At 33.3% G+C, this 27002-nt stretch overlaps 3 protein-coding genes across 3 annotated transcripts; 2 read left to right on the top strand and 1 right to left on the bottom strand.

Annotated features, from left to right (window-relative positions):
• The first annotated feature begins 15267 nt into the window (after positions 1-15267).
• Positions 15268-17579, top strand: LOC125865582 (pentatricopeptide repeat-containing protein At2g13420, mitochondrial-like). Its single transcript, XM_049545782.1, has one exon. It carries the CDS (start codon positions 15286-15288, stop codon positions 16849-16851), a length of 1566 nt encoding a protein of 521 aa, XP_049401739.1. The 5' UTR covers positions 15268-15285; the 3' UTR covers positions 16852-17579.
• Positions 17165-22968, top strand: LOC125865583 (FKBP12-interacting protein of 37 kDa-like). Its single transcript, XM_049545783.1, has 4 exons — positions 17165-17317; positions 19441-19600; positions 19844-19913; positions 22840-22968. Exons 1-3 carry the CDS (start codon positions 17165-17167, stop codon positions 19849-19851), a joined length of 321 nt encoding a protein of 106 aa, XP_049401740.1. The 3' UTR covers positions 19852-19913; positions 22840-22968.
• On the bottom strand, positions 20453-22104 carry LOC125865584 (classical arabinogalactan protein 9-like). Its single transcript, XM_049545784.1, has 3 exons — positions 21848-22104; positions 21243-21676; positions 20453-20758 (listed from the first exon to the last, which is right to left on the bottom strand). The coding sequence occupies exons 1-3, from the start codon at positions 21936-21938 to the stop codon at positions 20675-20677; spliced, it is 609 nt and encodes a 202-aa protein (XP_049401741.1). The 5' UTR covers positions 21939-22104; the 3' UTR covers positions 20453-20674.
• Positions 22969-27002: the final 4034 nt, after the last annotated feature.

Raw genomic sequence — 27002 nt, 5'->3', positions numbered from 1 at the left:
TGTGATAGGAAAGATCTCATGATGTTTAGGAGTGTTTTTAAATAGTTAAACACGAGAAACAATCAAGAAATCACTGTCTGGAAGCAAGTCCGTGACGCGGAGATGCATTTAAATATCTGATCACCAAAATTAATTTTGAAAAAGAGGAGTTTGTGTCCTCTCAATGACGCAGAGATGATTTTTGTACACTGGGGGAGCAATTCCGTGACATGGACTTGCGTGCCAAAACCTGCTCGACTTTTTCCTTCTTCGTTTTCTCACCCCAATTCACCAAAATTCGATTCTTTTTCTCAATTCCTCTTTAGATTCAAATACCTAGTATGTATACCCAAGAATATAACTCAAAACAACTCTTAAATCGATAAGAATCTATCAAGAACTCCACAATCCCATCAAATCTCAAGAACTAAAGCAAACTTGAAGAATATAATTCAAGAACATCATACTTTTAATTTTCTAGAAACGAATTTCGCTGAAACAAACATGATTGGCGCGTGGGTGAACGAACCCAATGCTATGAAAGTCTCACATACCTCTTTAGGGATCAACCCTTGTCGAAATGACTTCAATTTCGCAAGAAATCTCCAAGAACGCCTTGACTTTTCTCCTCTTTTCTCTTCTATCAAAGCCCTAGTGTATTCTTAATTAGGTAAACTGAACTAACTTAGTTTAGACCCCAAATAACTTACAAAAAAATGAAATTAATTAATTGGGTATGGAAAAGACCAAAACACCCTTCCAAAATCCGATTTGACTTTCCTTATCTAAACAGCCCAACTTCGAATGGGCTTATCTTACTCATACAAACTCAAAATTGAGCAAACTCAGAGGCTTTGAAAAGTTAATTCCAAGATCTTTTCTACGATACCTGAAAGCATACCTAACCCATCCTGAGCTAGGAGTTATGGTCGTTTGAAGTTGACCAAAAACTCAAGCTTAACATAACTTAACCAATTTTTCAGATTTTTCATTCTTTCCAAAAATGACTCTTTCTAATTCTAGCTCTTTATAGTTCTTTCAAATAGCTAGGTGTTACAATTGATGACTCGGAAAGTCATACTGCATGAACATTAATGGTGTATCTACACACCATACTGCTCATACATTAATGGCATACTCGATTGTCATACTAATCATGTTTTAGAAAACTCTTTTCTCAAAACTCATCTTTACTTTCTCAAAACTCAATTTAAGAACTCAAATGTTGGCTTTTAAAAAAACTTCTCAAAATTTATGACTCAATTCATAGGGTTCATGTGGAAATATGGACATGAACGACTCAACTCAGGGATCTTAATAGCAATATGAAACTCAGTACTCAGAACTCAAGACTAAAGAACTCGAAACTCAGAACTCAACGATACTACTAATCTCAAAAATACTCAATTTATAGGGTTCATGCCGAAATATAGACATGAACAAGTCAACTCAAGAATCTCAATGCATAACATATATTAATTAAATAATTAGGAATAGAATTTCAAAAAGAATTAGGAACTCAATAACTCAAAATCAACTCATCTCAAGAGTACTCAAATCTAGGGATAAAATCCTAGATTACTCTTTTACTGATTTGAAAGTAGATGTAGGGTGTGAGGACGAACTAGTCCAACACTATGATAGTCTTACATACCTGGAAGAACAAGGTTCTTGAAGAATCTTGAAGAAGAACTTGATTAGAAGCATTGAAACCCTCGCTTGAAGGTAAACAATCAAGAAAACCTTTCTTGAGATTCTTGAATTAGTTTCTTGAAATTTCTATGGCCAAGATATGTGCTTTTCATTAGTGATTCATAATTGTATGGAGGAATTTGAGTTGGAAAGAATAGAGTTCTGGAAGAAATACTTACCTTGAAGAAGAATCTTGAATGGAGTCTTCTACTTTGTTTTTTCCTTAGTGTTTTGCCGTAAGGTTTGAGAGAGAAGAGAATGATGGATTAAGAGATCAAAATCTGACTGTTTTGGGTCTATAATTAGTCAAGAAATTCGTTTAGGGTTTTCTTAGAGGTAAAAAGACAAAAATGACCCTTTTTTATGTTGTTTCGTCGGCTAATTCGTCACAACACTGTATCAGGTTACTAAAATGGTCATAACTTTTTACTTAAAACTTGGATTGACGCGAAATTGGTGGCGTTGGAAAGATGATTCAAATACCTTTAATTTGATAGGTTATAAGTCATGTAATGTCACGACCCGATTTCTCGAGTCATGATGGCACCTACTATACCCTACCAGTAGGTAAGTCAACCCGTAACCCAAAACATCAAGCAATGAGCGAAAGGGCAGAAACTAGCGAAAACAATAATCTAAACAAGAATAACAAGGCAGAATCAACCCAAAATAAATATATACAGAAATCCCTCCCAGAACCTGGAAGTCACTAGTACAGAGCTATCTAATAATGAGTACAAGTCCCTAAAGTGGACCACAACAGAGTGTGTCTCAAAGGCAACAAGACTAGCTAAAACAAAAAAAGGAGACAAGACAAACCCAAAACGCCAAGTGCTCGCCCTCGTCTCCAAATCACAGCTACAAAAGAAGGCTGGGGCTAATCACCATTGGTAACTGGTATTGGGACCTTCATCACAAAATAGATGTAGAGCGTAGCATGAGTACCAACACAACAGGTACTCAGTAGGCATCAAAGGTCGACTGAGCAAAAAGGGTAAAAACAATAAGAAATGATAGAATCTAGACACAGAGAGGTCAAAGCGGATATGAAAAGAAAGCACATGAGCATACCAGAAACAAACTAAGTACAACTAAACTAAACTAACCTAACTGGACCCCCATAAGCCCAGAAGGTACACTCATGCGCAAGTTTAAGTAAAACCTGAACGGACCCCCATAAGCCTGACAGGTACAAAGAATAGCTAAGTCTACTGAGAAAGAAGAAAACCGGGCTCCCAGCCCAAAGTAACCAAGATAATCCATCAGACTCCACCCAGTCAGCAGTGCACTCCCAGCCCAGCTAGAAAGAGGGACCCGAGGGTGAGGTAGATATCGCGAGTCGTCCTACCATGCAGTCAACTCCCAGCCGAGCTAGAAAGAGCGACCTGGGGACATCCAGCCAACAGCACACTCTCAGCCCAGCTAGAAAGAGAGGCCCGGGGACGATCGTCGATATAACCAAGTCTACCCAGCCCAGCTAAAAAGAACGACCCCGGGGGTGATGGTATCTCCAATAGGATCCAATCCAACAACTGCCACCGTGGAAAGCTGTCCACTCTAACAAATCACAAAAAAGGCTCCAAGCCTATACTATCTCAATCCCACACCTTTAGTGATGCACTAAACCTTTGAGAACGCGTCAGAACTAGAAGGAGAAGATATAGAAGTGCAGCAAACAGCGATAACGCCTAATCTAAGGCTCAACTATCAGACTCAAGTCTGTTACTCCAGTCTACAAGGAGCTTAGTCATCCGAACGACGTCGGCAGAAAGTGAAGGTTATCTAGCCCACACGGGTCATAAGTCTAACACAATGCTAGCCTAACCTAGACTAATGACATCATGATTACAGTTAAGGATGAACAAGGCATACAACACATAGCATACAAGCATACAATAGCATTTAGCACATAAGCATGCACCTCTACTAAACTGGTTAACATGATACTATACCCAAAATATGGCTAATCGATCCTAACATGAGTTATCTAATCAAAGGAAGGTAGGAAACTGGTACCCACCCCCAATTCACTCCAATCGACATGATTTTACACAATTAAGCTCAATCTAAAAGAAAGGAAGTCATAGCCTACCTTAAGCCCAACCGTGCGCTCTCTTCAAATCACTTTACCAGAGATTTTCCTTCCTGAACGACCTTTGAACGCTTTCACTCTATCAAATATAGGATCACAACGTTAATACGGTCATTTAGACACCAAAATCACAACAAATGGAGACGGGTCAATTTTGGAGTCAAAACGGGAATCGTGGGACCCACATCGAACTGTCCGAATTTGACTTTGTCAAGAGACCCTAAACAACACCTCAAACTTGTGTTCCAAAATGGAACATAATTCGAGGCTCAAAACACTGCAAAAACCAACAAGCAAGAAACCACACTTCAATCAACTAAAAGAAAACATATAGTAGTCAAAACTCGAAATCTACAAGGATCTAATGGTGCCCATGTTGGAAAACTATATGCACAGCGGAAGCATACCATAATCATACAACTTACATGAATAATAGACAACACATTGTTTATACTAGAACAAGTACAATAATGTTAGGGCATATAAACTTTCTGAATTTAATTTCATAATTACCTCTTGAAGCGTGAGCCGATACCTTCAAGTGAATCCACAAGCTAGTCGACATGGTAGAAACTTCAAGCAAATTCATAAGCTAGTCCACAAATTAGACCATAGTTCTACGGTCTTCTACAGTGATCCCAAGTTCACTTCCAAATCCTCTCAATACTTGGGTGGACAAGTATTTTATGAAAAAATTTATCTTTTTCAAGGGTTAGAAGAATCCCTATTTATAGAGATTTCTTCTTAGTCCAAGGAAAAGGAATCCCATGTCTTTCCTTAGAATAGAAAGACATGTACGTCTCCCTTTCCTTAAAAAAGAATAAGTCATGTCCTTCTTCCTTTCCTTAGAAAAGAAAAAGTGATATACTTCTCCCTTGCCTTAGAACATAGAAAGATACATACTTCTCCCTTTCCTTAGAATAGAGAAAGACACATACTTCTCCTTTTTCCCTTTACAATAAATTCTGAGTTTTAGATAAATATGGGCACGGCAGGGACCACAGAATTAATTACCGAGGCTTCCTATTATGAAAATAATTCCAAATAATTAATTTGAATTATTTTTACCATAATAAATTACAGATCATTCCACTAGAAATTCGTAATTGCACTCCTCTATTTATATTTCGAAATTCCCCATTAGACATATATGTAATTCCCCATGTTAAGATTACATATACTAATCAATAAATTAAATTACTGACAAACTTAATTCAATGATGAATTTCCTTTAGAGCATTGCTTAACTTATTTCATGTGTCGGATTCTTAAATCCACTTGCAAGATTTGACACGATCAAACTTTTAAACTTCTCAAAAAGGCATATCATCAATCTGTATATCGAGACATGAATTCCATCAACTAACTTATTGTTTCACCAATATATATTATCATCACCCAATCTACCAAGAATATTGACCCATCTTAGAATCTCACGTTTTAATAAATCAAAACGATGATTAACATATACAGATCATAATAGTTATATCAGGATTAAGAATATAAGTACATTTAATAGTTTAGAGAATTGCTTTTGTCAATCAGTCTAAAGCAACTATCTCTACTCGGTCTCACTCAATACATACAAAATGCACTAGCACAAGAAGTTTGAACTATATCATTCCCATAATCAAGATAAACTACATATAATCTTGTGCTACAATCGTACCGATGGCATGTCCAATTTCCATCTTAGATTGTGAACAAAAAAACTTTATACTTATAAGAACCGATGATTTAATCCTCTGTGTATAAGCTTAAACTCTATACACTAAATCATCTACTATATAAGTAACAAGCACCATAAACGAATATATGATCTATTAAAATAAATAAATAATTATTCTATAATAAATACTATATCTAAACACGTGGTTAATAGTATATATCCCAACAATCTCCCACTTAGACTTTTAACCATCACGATTGTTATAATGTACTATATCTAAATGCATGGTTAATAGTATATACCCTAACAATCTCCCACTAAGATATTTAATCTTGAAAATTATTAGAATACTATTTTTAAACACATGATTAATAGTATATGCCCTAACAGTCTCCCACTTAGACTATTAACAATGCATTTACAACTTTCACAAATATTCCTTTTATATTTCTTATCAAAAGGATCTTACAAAGTTATTTTTTTATGCAACTTCGTCTAGTAATGCTGAGTCGTAACTTATCATTTTTGTATTAGATTTTCAGAGGTTTATCATAAAAGTCCTCTTAAATATGCAAAATCAATCAATCTTTGTTATGATTCTCCCACTATGACTAAGTATTACTACAATAGTCACACTTTCATGTTCTTGAGTCTTAATATTTTCCTCAAAACCTTTTGGTAATGAAATATTAACTATTTTTCATGTAGTGTTCTTTAATTTGTCCAACATCACTTTCACTACTTGAGGTAGTAGTATTGTTATGTCTAATAACGTTTCTCCCACTACGTAAATGCAATGGAACGTCAATTCTGACATACTAGTTAGATGTTCTTGAGTGTCTGAATTTACAACTGACTCATATGTTATTTCTTTGTTCAATTCCTGTAAAACTAGTTTACTTCTAGGAACATGGTTTACTAAATGATCCTTTTCTAGAAATCAGACAGTTGTGTTAACAATTGTCTTATTTTCTTTAGGACACTATAATAAACCATCTTTCATTCTTTAGGATATCTAATTAACACATACATTCTGTTCTTAATCCCAATTTTCTTATTCTCCCACTCAGCACATGTGCTGAACAATCCTATATCTGAACATGTCACAGATTAGACTTACGTCAAATCCAACTAGTTCTATAGTTGTTCAAGGTACTAATTTGAAAGAAATTGAATTCAGAATGTGATATGTAGTTATTAGAACCTATCCCAAAAGAAACAAAATAACTAATAATGAATCAATAATTAATCTTATCATCTTCATAAGAGTCTACTTCTTTTCTCTTCTACAACAATCTATTATAGAGTGTCTGGTGTAGACAGTTGAAATGCAATTACTCTATAAGATAAGTGACTTATGAGCTCTGCAGAGAGGTTTACGTCACTACAATTAGATTGCAGTTACTTTATATATTTTTCATGATGCTATTTTCATGCCTTAAATATTTTGAGTTTATCAAGACATTTAGACTTACAAAACATCAAAAAATATATCCATATCATGAGTAACCTCCTTGAAAACTCAGAATACTCAAATTCACCGCTTGCCCAAATGCTCATTTATTACACAAATCAGAATAGATTAATTATAACTTATCACTACCTCTTTTTTCTTTTCTAAGAGGAAAGGTCTCTTAGTCATTTTTCCTTCTTTACAAGACTCATATGTTGGTAGTGACTTCACTTTCAATGAACCGTTATGTTCATCCATTAACCAACCTCGAAATTCTATTCAGAATAAATGACTTAGACGCTAATGTACAGATAAGTTTCATTCAATTTAAAAGATATTTTTTCCTTATGAGACAGATTAATATAATTCAATTCATGAGAAATAATACTAATAAAAGAATCACGCATCAATATACCACAAGAAATAAAATATTCATCAAACTCAATGATAGGAGAGTTACAACCAAAACTATTAAATACTCATCTCTTATCTAGTTAGAAACTGAAAATAATTCCTTCTAACAGTACATGTACAATGCATTCTTTGAATTAATATCTTTATCTCTACCAAAAGAAAAGTTTAAGTAGTTCTAAGTGGGTGTGTAAAGTCTGTTGAGAATATGAGATATAATACTTTAAATAGATCATAATATTTAGAATAATCCTAAATAACAAAATTTAGGGCTTATTTATACATATATATCCATGCATCTCGAATAGCCAATCGATGGGATTGGAGAACTACTCATGCAATACACATGTACAATGATTGATTCTTCATTTCATAAACTTATACAGACCTAACTCAGATGGAGAGTCTACTGTTAGTTTAAGTCAAGTGAAAATCCTCTAGTTACATTGATCCAATCCTATATTACTCAGTTTAGGAGAGTTAATACAGATTATCAAAACTAGACGATTAAATACATAGTGACTTATGTCAATTTCATCCGATAGGGAGGAAGGTCTAAGCCAACACATAAAATTAATACTTCACTACTATTTAATCAAATATGATCAAAAACTCATATAACGATCAAAAAAAAATAGTTTCTTACTAGGTCGTTCTTATGAATCTACCAAATTTTCTTCTTTTTTTTGAATTCCAAAACTATGATCAATTTGGTTGAAAATGTTGTTTGGCCAAAGTAGAATTTAAGATTTTCCCGCTCAGTAATTCCTTATTATATATCATCATTTTGTGAAATTGATACACGAATTAAGAATAAAGAACGAAATTTTAAAATTCCAAAAGAAAAGCATGTTTATGTATACATTGAATATTAAAATTCAAAAACACACCTCATAGATATCAATGCATCTTGAACAATAAATTTTGATGAAAAAATGACTACTCATGCAACATACATATGTGGTATCAGATATTCACTTCAACAAATTTAGAACAAAAGCTAGCTCAGGTGGAGAGTGTATGTTATTTTAAGTCAAGTGAATATCATTATCCGTAGATCCATTGAATCCAATCAAATATTACTCAGTTTAGGAGAGTCAATACAGATAATCAAAATTAGAGATTAAACTTTAATGACTTGTATTAATTTCATCCGTTATGGAGGAAGGTCTAAGCCAACACATGAACTTAATACTTCACTAAAATTTAGTCATGAAGACCATAGAGAACAAACTCTATCACCTCTGTATCATAGTCGAGTAATTTTCATTTAAATTAATTTTCAAGATACAAAAATATATATTAAAAAAATAACTTCATCTAAACGACCTCAAATTGCCAAATCACTTCATAACTATGAATATTTTTAACTTGACTGTTTCTGATGAACCTACTGAATTTCAGATCAATTAGAGTTTAAAAATAATATTAATCTCCAAAGTTATGATCAAATTCAGATTGAAATGATTTAAGAAAAATAATCAGATACATATCCTTATCATATATCAATTCATGTTAACTCATCATGTGTAATCATGTACCACATTTAACATAAATGAAACTGATATAAAGGATTATATTATCACATTTTAATTCCAAAGAGTAACTTAAAAACCATTTTAAGGTCCTCAAAACTATAACCACATAGCAATGAGTATTTCTTACTAGCCCATCACCAATGAACTTACCAAATTTCAGTCAATTGGAGTCTATAAAAATATTTCCAAAGCTATGACCAAATTCAAATTCAAGTGATTTAAGTATCTTTAGAAATTAAAACAAAATGACTTTATCATATTCAAATCAAATTTTAATCTAACAAACTACCTAAAACCCATCTAAATAATTTTCGATGGAACCATCAAATTTCAAGTCAACCAGAGATCAGAATATTCATGACCACCTAAAATATGACCAAATTTGAAAAACAATCATTTTAGACCATAGTTAAAAATTAAAATAACATGATTCAGATTTTCATTCTCATGAAACAAATGTTGTGTCATTCCTTTGGCTAAGGCACTCAATACCTTCTTATAATAAAGGCTTAAGTCATCCACGACCACTTAAAGTTGTCCGCATAATTCATTTGAACACCTCAACTAAGACTTGTACCTATTGAACACCTCTACCACGTTGAATTGATACCTATTTGACATTTTTTTTACAATCAGCCAAAAATTTGAAGTGTGTGAGATTCACTCGCAATGACCTGGCACAATGACAAATTAAACTTTGACATGTCATTTAGTTTCAAAAAATTATTTAAAAATATCTTATAAAAAGCATTTTAAGGTAAAAAATAATATAAAAACAAAAATCAACCCTATCTACCCATAACCCCTTTCCGGCAGAACTAGTCTGCCGAAACACCATTGCCCGATAACGAGTGGCAAGTATCTTCCCCATATTTCTCTCATCAACACCATAGCTGCTACCTACCTTCTTCCTTTTATTCACATTTGGCAATTTTTTTATCAATACCATAACTGCCATTTCTCCGATCTCACTCTCTTCTTCATACATCATTTAAGATTTGTTGATATTTTTTTGTACTGTGGATTCTTTAGGATTTGAATTCTTTAACAATTTCAAAGAAAATATATTTAGATTTGTATTAGTCTTGTCGGAAAAAATGGAAGCTCACCGGATTTTTTTGACTCAATCTGATTATTATTATTATTATTATTATTATTATTATTATTATTATTATTATTATTATTATTATTATTATTATATTTCCTTTTATAGCTTTAACTCTCTTGAATTTTTCTACAATTTATAAGGTTAGATTTTTATTTATTTTTGTATCAGTTAACTCTCTTTTGAATTTTTCGATTTTGACGGTCATTTGTTTAATGGACACTTTTTTGACTAAGATAAAGATGATGATATTGGTGATGACGGATGATAGTAGAAAGGAAAAATAAAGATGAATACAGAAAGGGGTGTGGCAGAGACGTTGGCTAAAGGATTTAGCCGGTGAGGAAAATGCAAAAGACTAAGGTGGTTTGGAATTGGGGAAGAAGATACTGTTGGGAATATTTTTTTCATGCTCAAACTTTTGCTCCACTTTTTAAATGTTGACATGTAATTTTTTGATTGGCTTGTAAGTAAATTGTATTGGTTTCACGCACTTCTGAGGCGTGTACTACACCTATGATGCCACATCATTAAAAAGAATGTAATAGGTACATGTTTTGAACAAGAGAGGTGTTCAATAGGTACACCCCTTAATTGAGGTGTCTAAGTGAAATATGAGGACAACTTTAAGTGGCTATGGATGACTTAAGCCTATAATAAATTATTCTCTAAATTTATACACTTGAGAATCCAAGATATTATGTTTCTCTCTTTTGACTGAAAACCTCGATATCTCTTCTCATGAATTAAGCATTACTAGTATTTTAAGGTAAATCAACATTTACGTAAATAAATATTTACCACTAATATTCACTTAGAATAATTTATACTTGATGAATTGAGGATGTTCTAATGACTCAAATACATAGATCATTTTAGTGAATCCTATTTATTAATCATAATTCTCAATTCATCTATTACAAAATATATTATCACATGTATAAAGTCTAAAGAATTTTCAACGATTTCAAATAAATAAATCGCTTAAGTGATAACTATTTATTAACCAAAAAATTCTTAATTTATACAAATTGATATATATGTAATGAATAACATGCTCAAATAATTATTGAACAAAAAGAGAAAAAAAAAATTCAATTGACCTGAAGAGTGACAACCACCACCACTTAACAAGGTTTGGAGTCAACAATTAGTCAAGAACAACATTTATAAAGTTGAAAAAAAAAACTTCACAATCAGTTCAATGATAATTTGTCATCAACAACCTCTATGATTCCCTTTCTTATCAAGCTTTGCAAATTTGATGGATTAATAAGAAACAAACCAAAAAAAATTGCAACTAGCCGCCGAAAAAACAATCAATCACATGTGCAGAAGTTCGTACTTTCATTTATTAAATAAAACAAATCCATTTAACTTTAACTTTTCTTTTAACTGATAAAAAGTTTTCAATTTGGGTTCCATTAATTTAAAAAATAAAGGACTTCAAATAATCATTAGGACAAATGTTTACTGTTGCTGTCCATTCCCACGTGAAAGTGAAAAATTGTCGCCAACACATTTTGCCCTCTTGATCATCTCAAAATTTAAGAGCGTATGTACTTTAGTCAACGAATCAAAAACCTTAAAGTTTCATCTGATTCGTTTTTTTTTCACGATAAAAATATATTTACCAATCATGAATCATACATACAATTGCACATACATATATTTTATGTTATCTATAAAGATGTAAGTATGGCTCTGATACCAATTGTTGGAAAACTATATGCACAACGGAAGCATACCATAATCATACAACTTACATTAATAATAGACAACACATTGTTTATACTAGAACAAGTACAATCATGTTAGGGCATATAAACTTTCTGAATTTAATTTCATAATTACCTCTTGAAGTGTGAGTCGATACCTTCAAGTGAATCCACAAGCTAGTCGGCATGCTAGAAACTTCAAACAAATTCATAAGCTAGTCCACAAACTAGACCACAGTTCTACGGTCTTCTACAGTGATCCCAAGTTCACTTCCGAACCCTCTCAATACTTGGGTAGACAAGTATTTTATGGAAAAAATTATCTTTTTCAAGGGTTAAAAGAATCCCTATTTATAGAGATTTCTTCTTAGTCCAAGGAAAAGGAATACCATATATTTCCTTAGAATAGAAAGACATGCACATCTCCATTTCCTTAGAAAAGAAAAAGTCGTGTCCTTCTTCCTTTCCTTAGAATAGAAAAAGTGATATACTTCTCCCTTGCCTTAGAACATAGAAAGATACATACTTCTCCCTTTCCTTAGAATAGAGAAAGACACATACTTCTCCTTTTTCCCTTTACAATAAATTCTGAGTTCTAGATAAATATGGGCACGGTAGGGACCACAGAATTAATTACTGAGGCTTCCTATTATGAAAATAATTCCAAATAATTAATTTGAATTATTTTTACCATAATAAATTACAAATCATCCACTAGAAATTCGTAATTGCACTACTCTATTTATATTTCGAAATTCCCCATTAGACACATGTAATCCCCCATGTTAAGATTACAGATATTAATCAATAAATTAAATTACTGACGAACTTAATTCAATGATGAATTTTCTTTAGAGCTTTGATTAACTTATTTCATGTGTCAGATTCTTAAATCCACTCGCAAGATTTGACAAGATGAAAACTTTTAAGCTTTTCAAAAAGGCATACCATCAATCTCTATATCGAGACATAAATTCCATCAACTAACTTATTATTTCACCAATATATATTATCATCACCCAATCTACCAAGAATATTGACCCATCTTAGAATCTCACGTTTTAATAAATCAAAACGATGATTAACATATATACAGATCATAATAGTTATATCAGGATTAAGAATATAAGTACAATTAATAGTTTAGAGAATTGCTTTTGTCAATCAGTCTAAAGCAACTGTCTCTACTCGGTCCTGTTCAATACATACAAAATGCACTAGCACAAGAAGTTGGAATTATATCATTCCCATAATCAAGATAAACTACATATAATCTTGTGCTACAATCGTACCGATGGCATGTCCAATTTCCATCTTAGATTGTGAACAAAAAAACTTTATACTTATAAGAATCGATGATTTAATCCTCTGTGTATAAGCTTAAACTCTATACACTAAATCATCTACTATATAAGTAAACAATCACCATAAACGAATATATGATCTATTAAAATAAATAAATAATTATTCTATAATAAATACTATATCTAAACACGTGGTTAATAGTATATATCCCAATAGCCCAGCACTCCTCGAACACTCTACGACGAAGTCATGACAATTCTCAACACGTGGGACTTCGAATCACCCAAAACCGAGCTAAAATGAAAGAGATATGACCAAAACAAGAATGCCAAAAACAAAGGCTCGAAAAAGGGGTACAACAGTCAGGTTTATCGCGAAATTACCTCGAACTACGCGCACTCGATAACTTTCGAACACTCTACAGCGAAGCCACCGAAAATACGAAGCTCCCGCACTTCGAATCGCTTAATTCGGATGAGAGATGAGAGAGTTAAGTGGGTTTTAAGTTTGGGAAATGGTTGCTGATTTATCTGCATTAAATAGCAGATTTTCTGCAATTCTTCCCAAAATTTTAAAACCCCAACGGGGTGCTCCGAATTCGTTCGGAACCCCGTGCACGCAAACGAGATATGCAACCATACCAAATTCGATATTCCGAACTCAACGGCACAGTCGAAATTTCCATACGAGGTCATCTTGACAAAAAGTGGGTCTCACACTCAAATGTCATTTTAAGTCAAAATCCACAAAAGGGCTCGAAAAGATATCGAAAACCTCGGGACACAAAAGAAGGGTCAATCTAGACCAAAATCGACATTCCAGAGCTAACCGCACTGACGGAATTCTCATCCGAGAGCGTTTACTCAGAATGTTGACCAAAGTCAAACTTAGGCTTAAACTTAAAGTTAAAACGCCTAATCGCACCGACTCACACTGAAAACTCGAGAGTCATGCCGACCATGCTACTAGCCTAAAATGACCCTTCCGAAGCTGATGAAATCGTCAAAATTGGATTCCGATGTCATCTTCTTGAACTTTTGATTGAAAATGATTGTTCAAGGTTCATAAGCTTCAAAACACAAAAACTCGCACCAAGACCAAACGAACGACCAGGTGACCGAACTGTCAGTCCCAGTTGGAGTTGCTACAGGAATACTCTAAACGACACACAGAAGGCAAGACACAGAAATGACCAGGAGGGTCATTACATGTAACTCTTTATATTCTAAGAGATATGGTCATTTTAAGTTGACCTAAGTAAAATTTTATGTCAAAACTTAATCGGTAAGGAAACTTTCAACGCAACTTTGTGCTAGGACCTAATTTAACATGGTATTAGAGCCAGACACATTCCAATTTCTTTGTTCACCGATGTTGGGCCCCTATATTATAGTGTCCACGCTCCAGTTAACGAGGTCTGGGCGTGTGGAGGAGTGTTAAGAATTCCCACATCGGAAAAGGGATGAGAATTTGGTCTCCTTATATGGACTTGGACAATCTTCCCTTCATAAGCTAGCTTTTGAGGTTGAGTTAGGTCCAAGATCCATCTTTACATCTAGTGACCTTAATTGATATCCAAAATCATTCTCACACTAAAGAATTTACCTTTACACATATGGGCAATTTAAGAATCACCCGATATGACCCTACAAGTAAATGAAGAATGATTCGAGTCTTAACTTATAAATTTTTGGGGTGTTACAATTTCTAAGTCAAAAAATAAAAGTTAGGACATTTGGAGTTGAAAAAAAGATGAATTATAATTTTATATCAATTCAAATAATTATAAAGCTTAGTCATAATTGTCACCTTCATCAATTTTAAAAGTATAATTTACATAAATTTCACAGTGTAAAGAGTTAATTACATTATTAACTACTCTTTTTCAAATTATCAAAAATCCTTAAAATTATGAATTTTTGATATATCACGATTTCCAGATACATCACTGGACTTTCGAATATATAGGTGAGGGATGTATCCGAAAGGAGATGGATGTATCAGAGAGGGGATATGACATCCGGATACATCACTGGACTTCCGGATACATCAATAGACATCTGGATACGTAGGTGAGAGATGTATTTGAGAGAGGGGAGGGATGTATCCGAGAGGGGATATGATGTATCAGCGAAAAAAGTGATGAATTCGAGAGGAATTTTTGAAATTCTTTTAAATAATAACTTTTTTTAAAGATTAAAATAAAATGTGTATTTACATCATTTTTCCTTCAAAACTTATTTTAACCCCCTTACTCATATTTGACTATGTAGTTGTACTATTTCAGGGTTTATGCTATCTATCTTCTTCCTGCTCGATCAAAATGCTTGTGCGATTGGATTTCCGTTCTCTCTTCTTCCCCAAAACCCCCGTCCATTTACTCCGCTTCTTTTGCTCTTCACAACTCCAGCCAATGCCGCCGGAACTTCCGCAATTTGAACCCTCAAACGACGCCGACTTAATTTCTCAGTTACTCATCCAACACCACAACCCATTTCACGCCATGGAATCTTCTCTTCAGCTCCATGGCATTTCCTTCACCCCTTTCCTTGTCCATCAGACTCTCATCCGACTCAAAAACTCTTCTAAAGTTGCCCTTTCCTTCTTTCACTATTCCCAAACCCAACCCAATTCCGACTCCTCCACCCCCACTGCTTTCAATCTCCTCATCGACATTTTATGCAAAGTCCGACAGTTCGATGTTGCATGGCAGCTTATTATTCAAATGGACCAGAAATCTGTAAAAACTAATTTCACTACTTTCTATGTGTTGATCCGTAGGCTTATCTCTGCTGGCTTTACCCGCCAAGCTATTCGGACTTTCAGTGAAATGCACGTATTTCTTGATCAATACGGTGAAGATGAAGTATGGAAATTGTATTTTAGTTATCTTCTTGATACTCTTTGTAAATATGGATATGTTAAAGTGGCTACTGAAGTTTTTAATAAAGAAAAATGGAGATTGGAGCTCAACTGTAAGGTTTATACTATTCTGATTTATGGTTGGTGTAAAGTGAAGAATATAGAGATGGCTAGGAGGTTTCTTGGGGAGATGTTGGATAAGGGTATTGATCCGAATGTGGTAAGTTACAATGTGTTATTGAATGGAATTTGCAGGAGAGCGAGTTTGCATCCGGATGGTAGGTTTGACACGGTAATTAGGGAGGCAGAGAAGGTGTTTGAAGAAATGACTGAAAGAGGTGTGGAACCAGATGTGACCAGCTATTCCATACTCCTACATGTCTATAGCCGGGCTCATAAGCCTGAGTTATCACTTGAGAAATTAAGGATTATGAGACACAAAGGGATATGCCTGAATATTGTGACATATACCTCAGTTATCAAGTGTCTCTGCACTTGTGGTAGGATTGAAGATGCGGAGCTGTTACTCGAGCAAATGGTTTCTAATGGGGTGACTCCCACATCCACAACTTACAATTGTTTCTTTAAAGAGTTCAAAGGGAGGAAGGACGCCGATGGTGCGTTGAGGTTGTATGGGAAAATGAAGGAGGGTTCCCTATGCTCACCTAGCGTGAGTACATTCAACATATTGTTGGGGATGTTATTGAAACTAGGTCGAATGGGGCTGGCAAGAGATATTTGGGACGATATGAAGGATTCTGGAGCAGGACCTGATTTGGATTCATATACATTGTTGATTCATGGATTTTGTGAGAAACAAAAATGGAAAACAGCCTGTGAATTCTTTATGGAAATGATAGAAAAGGGATTGCTGCCACAGAAGGTCACCTTCGAGACACTTTATAGAGGCTTAATACAATCCAATATGCTGAGGACTTGGAGAAGGTTAAAAAAAAGGCTTGATGAGGAATCAATAACTTTTGGTTCAGAATTTGAAAATTATCATCTCAAGCCTTATAGAAGGTAATCTGATGAAATTCTGAAAGGGGTACAAGGCTGAACAATCTGACTTCAAGCTAAATAGCTAACTGATATTTCCTGATTAATGGAGAGCTATTTATAATTGATGATGCAACGACATCAAGGACATAAGTAAGATTCTTAGGCTTTCGTTCAGGCTGTAAGGGGTGACGCCAGACACATTAAATGAGACACTCTTCATCTCAAAGCCCCCCTATGTACCAGCAACCACATGCACTTCCTCCTTACCACCAATCTCAAGGAGGAGCATTCTCCCAACCAAGTAATGCTACGAGTCGGATTGAAAGTTGTTCAAGCAAATGATGGACAAAAGTACCCAAACGGATGCTCAAATGGCTTCTCTCACGACTTCCATCAGCAATCTTGAAGTGCAAATGGGCCAAATTTCTCAAGTCCTCAACTTTAGACAAAAGGGTGCTCTACCAAGTAATCCGGTGGCTATAATCCTAAAGGTACAGAGGAGAGAAAATGGGAAACTTTGGGGGTTATGTCAACAAAATATAAAGAAAATCACTACTCATCTTCGGGTGTGGAGAGGATGAGTAAGAAGGCAATGGAATGTTGCTACATGTTAAGTGTATTGTTTTTTAAATCCTTTTTGTAGTGCATAAAATGTTGGGTGTTTTTCCCCCTTATCTTTGGTTGCCTTTGTTTTAAAATGTATACATCCAATTTATCATTTTCTCCTTACTATGTGCTGGTCAAATTTTTCTTCTTACTTTTCCTACTGCTGAATGTTCTAGTCTGCAGTTCGGGACCTTAGAGCTCAACTCAAGCTGCCATCTATACATCCAATTTATCGCTTTCTCCTTACTATGTGCTGGTCAAATTTTTCTTCTTACTTTTCCTACTGCTGAATGTTCTAGTCTGCAGTTCGGGACCTTAGAGCTCAACTCAAGCTGCCATCTATACTACAAGGTAGTAGTAGTATTTTTTCTTACTCATAAATCTGTTGTTTGTATGCTCTGGAATATGAAGCCCAAAAAAGGAGGGGGAGAGAGAGAACGTTTGTTATTCCCTGGCGTTGTTCAATTGTTTTGGTGATTTTGTCCACTTTGCTCCTTTAAAAAGGAGTCCTATGTTTGTAATCTCTGTGTTGTATGTAGCTTGTTTTGTATCACACTGTGTGTTGCTTGGTACGGGAGTAGCATTTTAGGAGTTCGGCTAGACTTTGATTATGATGCTATTGGCTGCTGCTGCTGCTCCATGAGTTATGGGGAAGTTAAGCATTAATGCTGAATGTTGCAGAAATATGAAAGAATGTTCAAGTAGTTTGACGTGTATTGCGGAACTGTCAACCATCAGAAGTCAGTCTTCTCCCACCTGGCCACCCTCCATAAAAATAGAAAACTAACATAATTAGGGTTGTAAATTGTAAGTTTGAAAGGGGTATTATGTATAGGAATGGTTTAATTTGTGTTTCTATTTGTTGATACTTTAGATGCAAGTTTCGCTTTTCGCATCCAGAGTAATGGAGGAGATAGAAACTGGAGGGTACGAGCAACATTTATCTAACGTCAAACCAGCCAATAAGATAGAATATTCTTAGGAACTGCAAATGGTGGGCTGGACCTCTTATCTGCTTGAATCATTCTGCCTAACCCTAATGTAGATCCTACTAGCTAGTTTGGGTTTTAAATTTTTACGAAAAGATGTGGTCCTCAGTGGCCACTTGTTCCTTTGCGTCTTTACGACTTATTAAGGGACATATTTCTTTTACTGTAATCAATTGGTGAAGCTGCACTATTTTTCTATTCCTTGTATTTCAATTCTCCTTTGACAGGTATGCCCACACTCAACATTAGCATCTTATATCTACTCTCCTATTTTCTGTCCTAGTTTTTAGAAGTTCTAGTCATTCCTAGTTGAATTTACTAAAAGCATATCATGCACACACGCCGTATGCCCCCTTTGCTAGTTTCTATAAGATTTAAATTAAACTTGAATTTGCTTGATGATGGCCTAATAGATCGTCATGTTATGTGAGAACAGATGATACTAAGACCAAAGTTTCAGGGAATGCATAATTGGTCCCACTAATTATCCAGAAATCTAGAAGTTACAACTTACAAAAACCTTTCTGGATTTTTATTCTTTATTTCCTTTCTACTTTTTTTTTCTTCTGAGAACAGCACTATGATTTTCTGAATAAACCTTTGTGTTCATGAAGAGTTCATTAGACTGAAGGTAAGTTATCTGGACATTGATTTTAATTTCAAGCTGAAATGTAAGGAGAGGAGATCATAGTTCCAATAAACTTCGATTGTTGGCTGGAATTCTTAATTTGCTGGGGCACGGTTCTGTTGGTGACATTGTTCTTGGTTATCTTTTGAATAGCTCAGATGATGCGTCCTTTTGCCAATGAATAAAGCATGCTTGCTGCTTAAATGTTTTGATGCTTTTCATGTGTAGTTTATATGACCTTTCCATTGCTCCTTCAAAATTTAACCATGTTTGGTGCTTAAATTTTTGGATGCCTTTCGCATGTAGTTTGTTTGACCTTTTCATTGCTCCTTCATGGACTTGTTGGCTCTGATTGCATTCTTGCTTATATCTTTTCCTAGTTTGATGCCAGAATTTGGTTGAGGAGAAGGATAAGAAAGCGAAGGAGTTTCAAGATAACACTGTTGCAGTCAATTTTACCCCACAAAGCAAAATAGGCAAGATGCTAATGGCTAAATGTAGGACGCTGTTTGAGGAAACTGAAGAGATCGAAACCAGGTTAATGAAGGAAGGTATTAGATGATTTTCTAGATGTGTGAAGTATAAAATATAAAATTCTTTTAGTTCAAAACTACCGATACAAAAAGAAATTCTTTTTAGTTCAAACACTGAATTTAGAGATGGAAGAGGCTAGTCTATTCATTGGTTACCAAATTGCCTAGCTTGTTTTTTCCAGGTTTGTTAAATTATGATGGTTGCTTCAAAGGTGATAAATGTGAGATGTTACAGAAATTCTGTTTCTTTCTCACTTGCAGATGCATGAATTAACAATGAAACTGGCTTTGCAGAAGTCTCACAATGCTGAACTCAAAAGTCAATTTGAAGGTTAATGTTCTCTCCAATTGCTTAATTAAATACACCACTGTTTTCCTTTAAATCAGGCTAGGAATTTTTTGTTTGCTGCTCATTTTATTGTGATTGTCCATCATGTGATTGTTGTATAGGAAAATATTCTCCACAAAGAATTATCTCAAAAAAAAATATTCTCCACAAAGAAAATTATTTTCTGGATCATGAATTAATGTTTTACAATGGAAAATATATTGCCTCAAAAGATCATTTTCATGATGATTTTTATTGTTTGGTTGGATAGAAAAATAACAGATATATTGTATGAGCCTATGAGGTATAGGGTAAGTATAGTTACAATAGTAGTATAATGTGTTCATAATATTGGTAATTTGGTAAAAATCATAATGAACCTGTTATATCATAGATTAGTATAAAAAAGTTACTTACACTATAAGTATGTGTAACTTAAATAGATTCAAAGGAATGACTTCCACTTCGTTATACTAAATGCGTCTGAAAATCTAGTTTGATGGCGCATCAAAATTGAGGGGGAAGGGAGAAGAACTAATATATAAAACAATATATAGAAACTTCAATTAAAATACAATCCTCTCAAAATACAAAAATTAAGCTCCCCTTAACAAGATCCTCCAAAAAAATCGAAGTGAATATATAATCCAAGTACAGGCAAGGAAATGGGCCATCATCATCATCATCCTAAGCTAAATAAAGAGATAGCAATTCATACATATAGAGGCAAACTAAAACAAATGATGCAGGATGAAAAGAGAGCTCTACATTAGAAAGCAGAGTAGACCCCATCCTAAGACCAAGCTTTTCACAACAATTGTTGATATCTTCAGGCCCTCCACTCCGCTCTGCAAATTAAACATGCTTCCAAATATCAAGAAATGACTATACAAATAATTGCTTTTAAGAAGGGTTACTAATTAAATAGGATTACCGGTTTAATAAAGTAAATGAACTAGGAAACAAAGAAAATCATATAATTACCGGGTTTTTTTGTCTTTGTTTTAAAGGATGTTTGGTCCATTGCATTTTAAATGAAAAATTAAGAGTCTTGTAATTAGTTGTATAGATTACATCTACATCTTTATCTAGGTATAACGTATCAGTTTTTTGTTACAGATAATTACTCACTATACTAAGTTGTCTAATTTAGAAACATATTTAATTAGAGCTAGATCATATCTAAAACTAAATGTATTTAAAGCATGCAATCAGTCCGTAAATCCAACGTACGGGATCCTAACTAACTGGTGATTTATATCTCTAATTTTAAAGTGTGGAATCACCTCTTAACTTTAAATGATTAACAAAGAAAATAAAATGTGCATGTACCTGATCAGTAGCTGAAGGGGCAGGAGATAAAGCTCCAAGACTCGGGGCTAGGGCTGGTGCTCCAGCGGGAGGACTAAATCCTAAAGGAGATGGTGCTGGAGAAGTCAATTTCTTCGCAGGAGCTGGAGCAGGAGTTGATGCAAGTGGCGCAGGAGAAGGTGCTGCCGGAGGAGGTGGAGAGTTCACTGGTGGAGGAGGAGAAGCAGTAGGAGTAGGAGGTGCTGGTGGTGGAGAAGTTACTATAGGAGGTGGGGATGAAACTGTGGGGGGTGGTGAAGCAGTTGGTGGTGGCTGAGCCGGTGGCGTTTGGGTGCTAACTGGAGGAGGAGAAGCAGTGGGTGTAGGTGGAGCTTGGGTAGTTGGTGTTGGGGGAGCTTGGGTAGTGGGTGTAGGTGGTGCTTGGGTAGTGGGTGTTGGAGGAGCCTGGTTAGTGGGTGTTGGTGGTGCTTGGGCAGTAGGTGTTGGGGGTGCTTGGTTAGTAGGTGGTGCCTGTGTAGGTGGTGCTTGGGTAGGGGGTGCCTGTGTTGGTGGTGCCTGTGTAGGTGGTGCTTGGTTAGTAGGGGGTGCCTGTGTTGGTGGTGCCTGTGTAGGGGGTGCTTGGTTAGTAGGAGGTGTTGGAGGTGCTTGACCTCCAACTCCAGCGACGATAATGCAGATAACAAATCCCAACAAAACAGCATTATTCCTACCCATCATTTTGACAATGGAGAGGAGGAGGAAATTAAAGGAATGTGAAAGAAGATATCTGGTAGCTGCTTGGGAAAAGAGAGGTTTGGGAAGGGAATATATAAGGGATTTTCTAAAAGAAGTATGGTATATATTTGAAGGTTGGCAAAGAAAGAGTAGAAAGGTGGCAAATCCAATTTCTAGGATTAATATGTAGTAACAGTGTGAGTTGTGACTACCAAATACTAATTACATGTATGTTGTTATCTTATGTTGGTACTAAAGAGTTATCAACTAGCTAGGCTAGGCCTTGTATTGCACTTTACTTAACCAAAGCCTCTTGTTGGGGCTGTCTTTTTTTTCTCTACGTTGTTGGCATATTAATGTAGCCCGATGAGAATTCAAGATTTAAGCTGAATGAATCTAGTCTTAAAGCTTTAACTTTTAACTTTTTGTATCTTTTTAAAATCGTGTATTTATTTTTAATGGATTTTGACATGCGTGGCGAAAACACTTAAATCATATGATCTGTGGCCAAAACGCTGCATACGGCTGTTTGTATCGACAGTATTATTGCTGCTAATTACATGTTGAAATAACGGTTTCCCTACATACATTTATACTGTTCAAGATACATATATCTGATGGAATAGATATATGTATTTCAAATACACGTGAGTCAAATTAGGTGTAATTTGTTCCAGATATATTGTATTCAAATGTGATTTGCATGTATCTAAGATATACTGACTTTCTCTTCTCTTGCTCGTTTCTCCTTATGTATTTACATTTTAGAATGTATATATAAGTTTTACAAATTCTATGTATTTGATAAAAATTATGTAATTATTTTTTTAAGAAAATATATGATAAAAATATTTATTTAATTAAATTGTTTTTCCTATTCCTTATGAAAAATAGTTTCATGCAGATAGAAAACATGAATGATGAACAAGAAATGGGTGGCCCAATGGTTGGTATTGATTCGAAAGAAAGGAAGATCATTCAACGTAATTCTCAAGCCATTTTGCTTCCAAAGTAATTCCCTTTACTCTCTCTCAGTTTATGCACTACTTTTTCTTTTTCATAATTCAATATTTTAAAATATATTTTAATATGAGAAGATAAATATAATTTTAAAGTATTGAGTTGATCTAATTCAATTTTAATTTTAAAACTAGTCAATTTGGGAGTTATTTCCACTCTACAGTGAAACAAAAATAAAAATCTTTATGATGATAATAATCCTGAGCAACAGACAAGTTTATTAAGTGAGAGACCTTTTTAAAAAGTCTAAATCATGAGGTTTGCATTATGATTATACCTAAATAGTTCTATTTGCTATCATAATTAGGTTCATCAGGTTCTCATTATTTATTTATTCTAGCTCTCATTGCCCATCATTTTAAATTAAGCACTACATTCTTCCCGTTTAAGTTAATCTATTTAATTTTGCTTCAAAGTATATAGTTAAAATGACTCTTCGAAAATGAAAAGACGTCATATAAATTAGGATAAAGAAAGCAGCATATTCGTTTAGTTACAAAAATCGATTTGTTTTCTCGAAGAATTATTATTATAATAGCCTTTTAGAGAAGCACTTTTAGAAACAAATAGTTTGTGTTTGCTTAATTCATTGTAAGGAGTTTTAAAGCTTTTGAATAGCAAATACTATAAAAAAGGATAAGTATGTTTAATGTTAAGATTATTTTTTAAAGATAAATTATAAATATCTATTATGAAATGTTTTATTTAAGTTTTTACTTTTATTTTATTAAAATTTTCAATCAATGTAATGTATAGATAAATAAAAAAAGATATTAAATGCTTCTGCTTTTGCTTGAAAATATTTTACATATTGGGCAAACACCTTAATTTTTAAAAAGTTTTTTTTTCTTTAGAAAGAATGCTTTCGGCCTCCAAATTGTTTGGCCAAACAGGCTCTCAGTCTAATGTGACACTTTCAAAATTTTAAATCCCCATATTCAGATTGAAATGAAATTAAAGTTTTATTTGGACATGTAATTTGAGTTTTTTAAGTTATATTTTTTTCCTCATAAACATAAAAATCCCACAAGTTATGAAAACGATGAAAATTTCTCCGATTCTTATACAATCATATCAAAAGAACAATTTATAGTTCATAAACAAGATATTAGAATATCCTAAAGCTCCAACATTGATAAATCACACATCTCCATGTTCCTTTAATAAATAAATGTTAACAATAGTAATAACTAGTTATTCTTTAGGATAATCCTTTCGCATGGTACAAACAATCTCTTCATGTTGAACCTGAGTCTTTTTTTGTAAAATAAAAAATGATGCCTCTTTTCTTATGAAATATAAACTTATGATTCAAGTTTTACATTTGTTCATTATTTGAAATCCCAAATCATGTTTTTTATTTAGAACTTGGTATGATTTTAAATTATGATCCCAAATCACATATCCAAATATTGATTTGAAATCTTGACTTTATATTGCATATTTAAACACTAATTTAAAATCATAATTTTATATCACATATCTAAATACAAACTTACTATCATAAAGAAGTGGTGACAGCTGTGATAATCCATCCCAATTTTTTTCATGAATCCTCCTCTGTGGCATGAATAAATGAATATTACTAATCTGTTTTAATATATATATATATATATATATTATTATTATTTTTTTTTAATTTTTTTTTATTTTTTATTTTTTATTTTTTATTTATTTATTTTTTAAATACATCTTTCATAATTTAGCAATTGTTAAATTTTAACATTTAACATAACATATTTCGAATTAAAAAATATTTTAATATATACTGCACATAACTCTAGTTTAAAACTACAACACTTAATTATTATTATTATTATTATTTACTTTTTAAAGCTTCTTATTCAATCAAACTAAGACATATAATTAAAAATGAAGTATCATATTTTATGTCAAAATTTTTTGTTAAGAGCTCAAACAAATTAACCTCAAAGATGAGAAAAATAGCATCCTAATGGCAAGTTTAAATTTAGCTGACCTTAGTATAAAAGTCAATATTATAGGTACATGTGTCATCATTATTAATTAGTTGAAACGTTGAATAGACAAGTTATCTGTAAATCCTTTTAATTTCGATGGTTTAATTATTAATTATGGCAAATCACCATGCAAGATTTAACCACCAATCCATAATGGTACAGCTAGCAATGCCCTGGATATTCTTTATTAGGCCCAAACAGCTTAAGAGTAAAAGGAAAAAGGTCCATATACTTAACAACACGTGTAAAGGATAATTGGGGTCACCAAATAAATTATTTAGTATGTATTAATTTTTGAGCAACTTACAAAAATAACTATATTTATAGGGTTAATGAATATCAATAGCTATAAGTATGCTATTTACAATAAATGACTACAATTTATATCGCTTTTTTGCTGTATTTTTGTATAGTTTTAAATTTTTTTTTATTTATACATTAATACATCTTTAAGTACAACAAACTAAATAAAGAATTGACTCTAAATATAACCCACTATTCTTACATTACGTTCATACAATGAGCAACTTCCCATAATTAACTTTATAACTGAAAATTACTCATTTAAAGACATATCATATCATATTCTTTATCAGTTTAACAAAAAATGTGATACATCATACTCAATTTTCTTGATGTCTCCATAATTCTTATTTTGGGGTCGTGAAGGTATTAATAAACTTTTTTTGTTAATTCAAGTTATTGTATGTAAGAAAATTGTTGAATTTGTGAATGAAGGTTAAGTATTTCAATTTTGAATTAGGGGAACTACATGGCAAAAGATACACTAGTTGTTAAACAAAAAATGAATACACCAATATAGAATACAATGAATATGTTGTTGTTAAACACAAAAATGAATACGTTGGATACAACTATACTGGTATTCCCTAATCAACTTTTTATCTTGGATATAGTACTTATCTATCTAGATATAACTGTATTTGCAAATCAACATTTCAACTTGTGCTTATATAACAATACAAGTATCTATGTATATAAATATGGATACATTTCAACACTGTTGTTAAGCAAAAATATTGATACATTAGACAAACGAGCAAAAAAGATACAATTTGTGGGTATAAAACTGTATAAGTATGGATACATTAGACACATGAGCAAAAAAATATACAATTTGTGGGTATCAAACTGTATAAGTATTCTTGTAAATAAAATTTTGAAAAGGCCAACAATATTGTATTGATGTATCCAACTATACTTGAATTCCCTAATCAACTTTTTAAATTTGACTGAGTACTTATGTATTCAAATATAATTGTATTCATAGATCAACAATTCAAATTGTGGTTATATAATAATACAAATGTCTATGTATATAAGTATTCTACTATATACAAAATTGACAATCAAAGAACCCTTAATCTCTTTTTTGTTCATGTTCTTCTTGTACTCATTTTTTAACAACTATATACATATGAAATCAAATTGTCTAACAATTTCAATACAAGAGGACAATCCATAATATAATGACAATGGCACACAATACATGTGTTGAGATATATAAGTAAATGACATTAAACTAAAAAAAATAAAGCATACAAATCTCAATTTCATTTTCCTCTTGTTCCTGCTCGACTGCTCTTTTTTCACACCCACTTGAATCACAAGATTAGTTTTCACTTTTGAACCTTTTTTCCTCTTTACTAATTTTGTATGTTCGATTTCTTCAAGCAGATTTAAGGGTATATGGTCATTAACCTTTTTTGTTCTTCTTTCATTCTCCATTGCAGCAATAGAGCCTGAAATTTTGACTTGTTGTTGAGTAATACACAAATCAAAAGAAGGTAGTTCATCCAACAATTTGTCAAATAAATGTATATCTCTCGTAACCCTTCTCGGAGTATCAATTTCAGCCATTGAAATGGATAGACAAATTCTTGAATCAAAACCCTATGAAAATAGAAGAAAGTGTAGATGTGTAGATATATATTGTTCATAAAAATGAGATAAATATGCAATTAGAAGATATCTGATGGATACAAAATCGCTCCTGCAGTGATGTAATGGATCTTGAATTTGAATGAATTTGGGGGGGGGGGGGGGG

The sequence above is a fragment of the Solanum stenotomum genome, chromosome 5 (genome assembly GCF_019186545.1).
Source record: "Solanum stenotomum isolate F172 chromosome 5, ASM1918654v1, whole genome shotgun sequence".
Classification (NCBI taxonomy): domain Eukaryota; kingdom Viridiplantae; phylum Streptophyta; class Magnoliopsida; order Solanales; family Solanaceae; genus Solanum; species Solanum stenotomum.
This window is presented reverse-complemented; position numbering and strand designations above follow the sequence as displayed.

Coding starts and splice junctions, on each gene's coding strand:
- LOC125865582 (XM_049545782.1), top strand. CDS start 15,286: ATGCTTGTGCGATTGGATTTCCGTTCTCTCTTCTTCCCCAAAACCCCC.
- LOC125865583 (XM_049545783.1), top strand. CDS start 17,165: ATGATGGACAAAAGTACCCAAACGGATGCTCAAATGGCTTCTCTCACG. Junction 17,318..19,440: donor CGGTGGCTATAATCCTAAAG/GTACAGAGGAGA, acceptor GTTTGATGCCAG/AATTTGGTTGAGGAGAAGGA.
- LOC125865584 (XM_049545784.1), bottom strand. CDS start 21,938: ATGATGGGTAGGAATAATGCTGTTTTGTTGGGATTTGTTATCTGCATT. Junction 21,677..21,847: donor AGCACCTCCAACACCTCCTA/CTAACCAAGCAC, acceptor CACCACCAACAC/CCACTAACCAGGCTCCTCCA. Junction 20,759..21,242: donor CCCCTTCAGCTACTGATCAG/GTACATGCACAT, acceptor TTTAATTTGCAG/AGCGGAGTGGAGGGCCTGAA.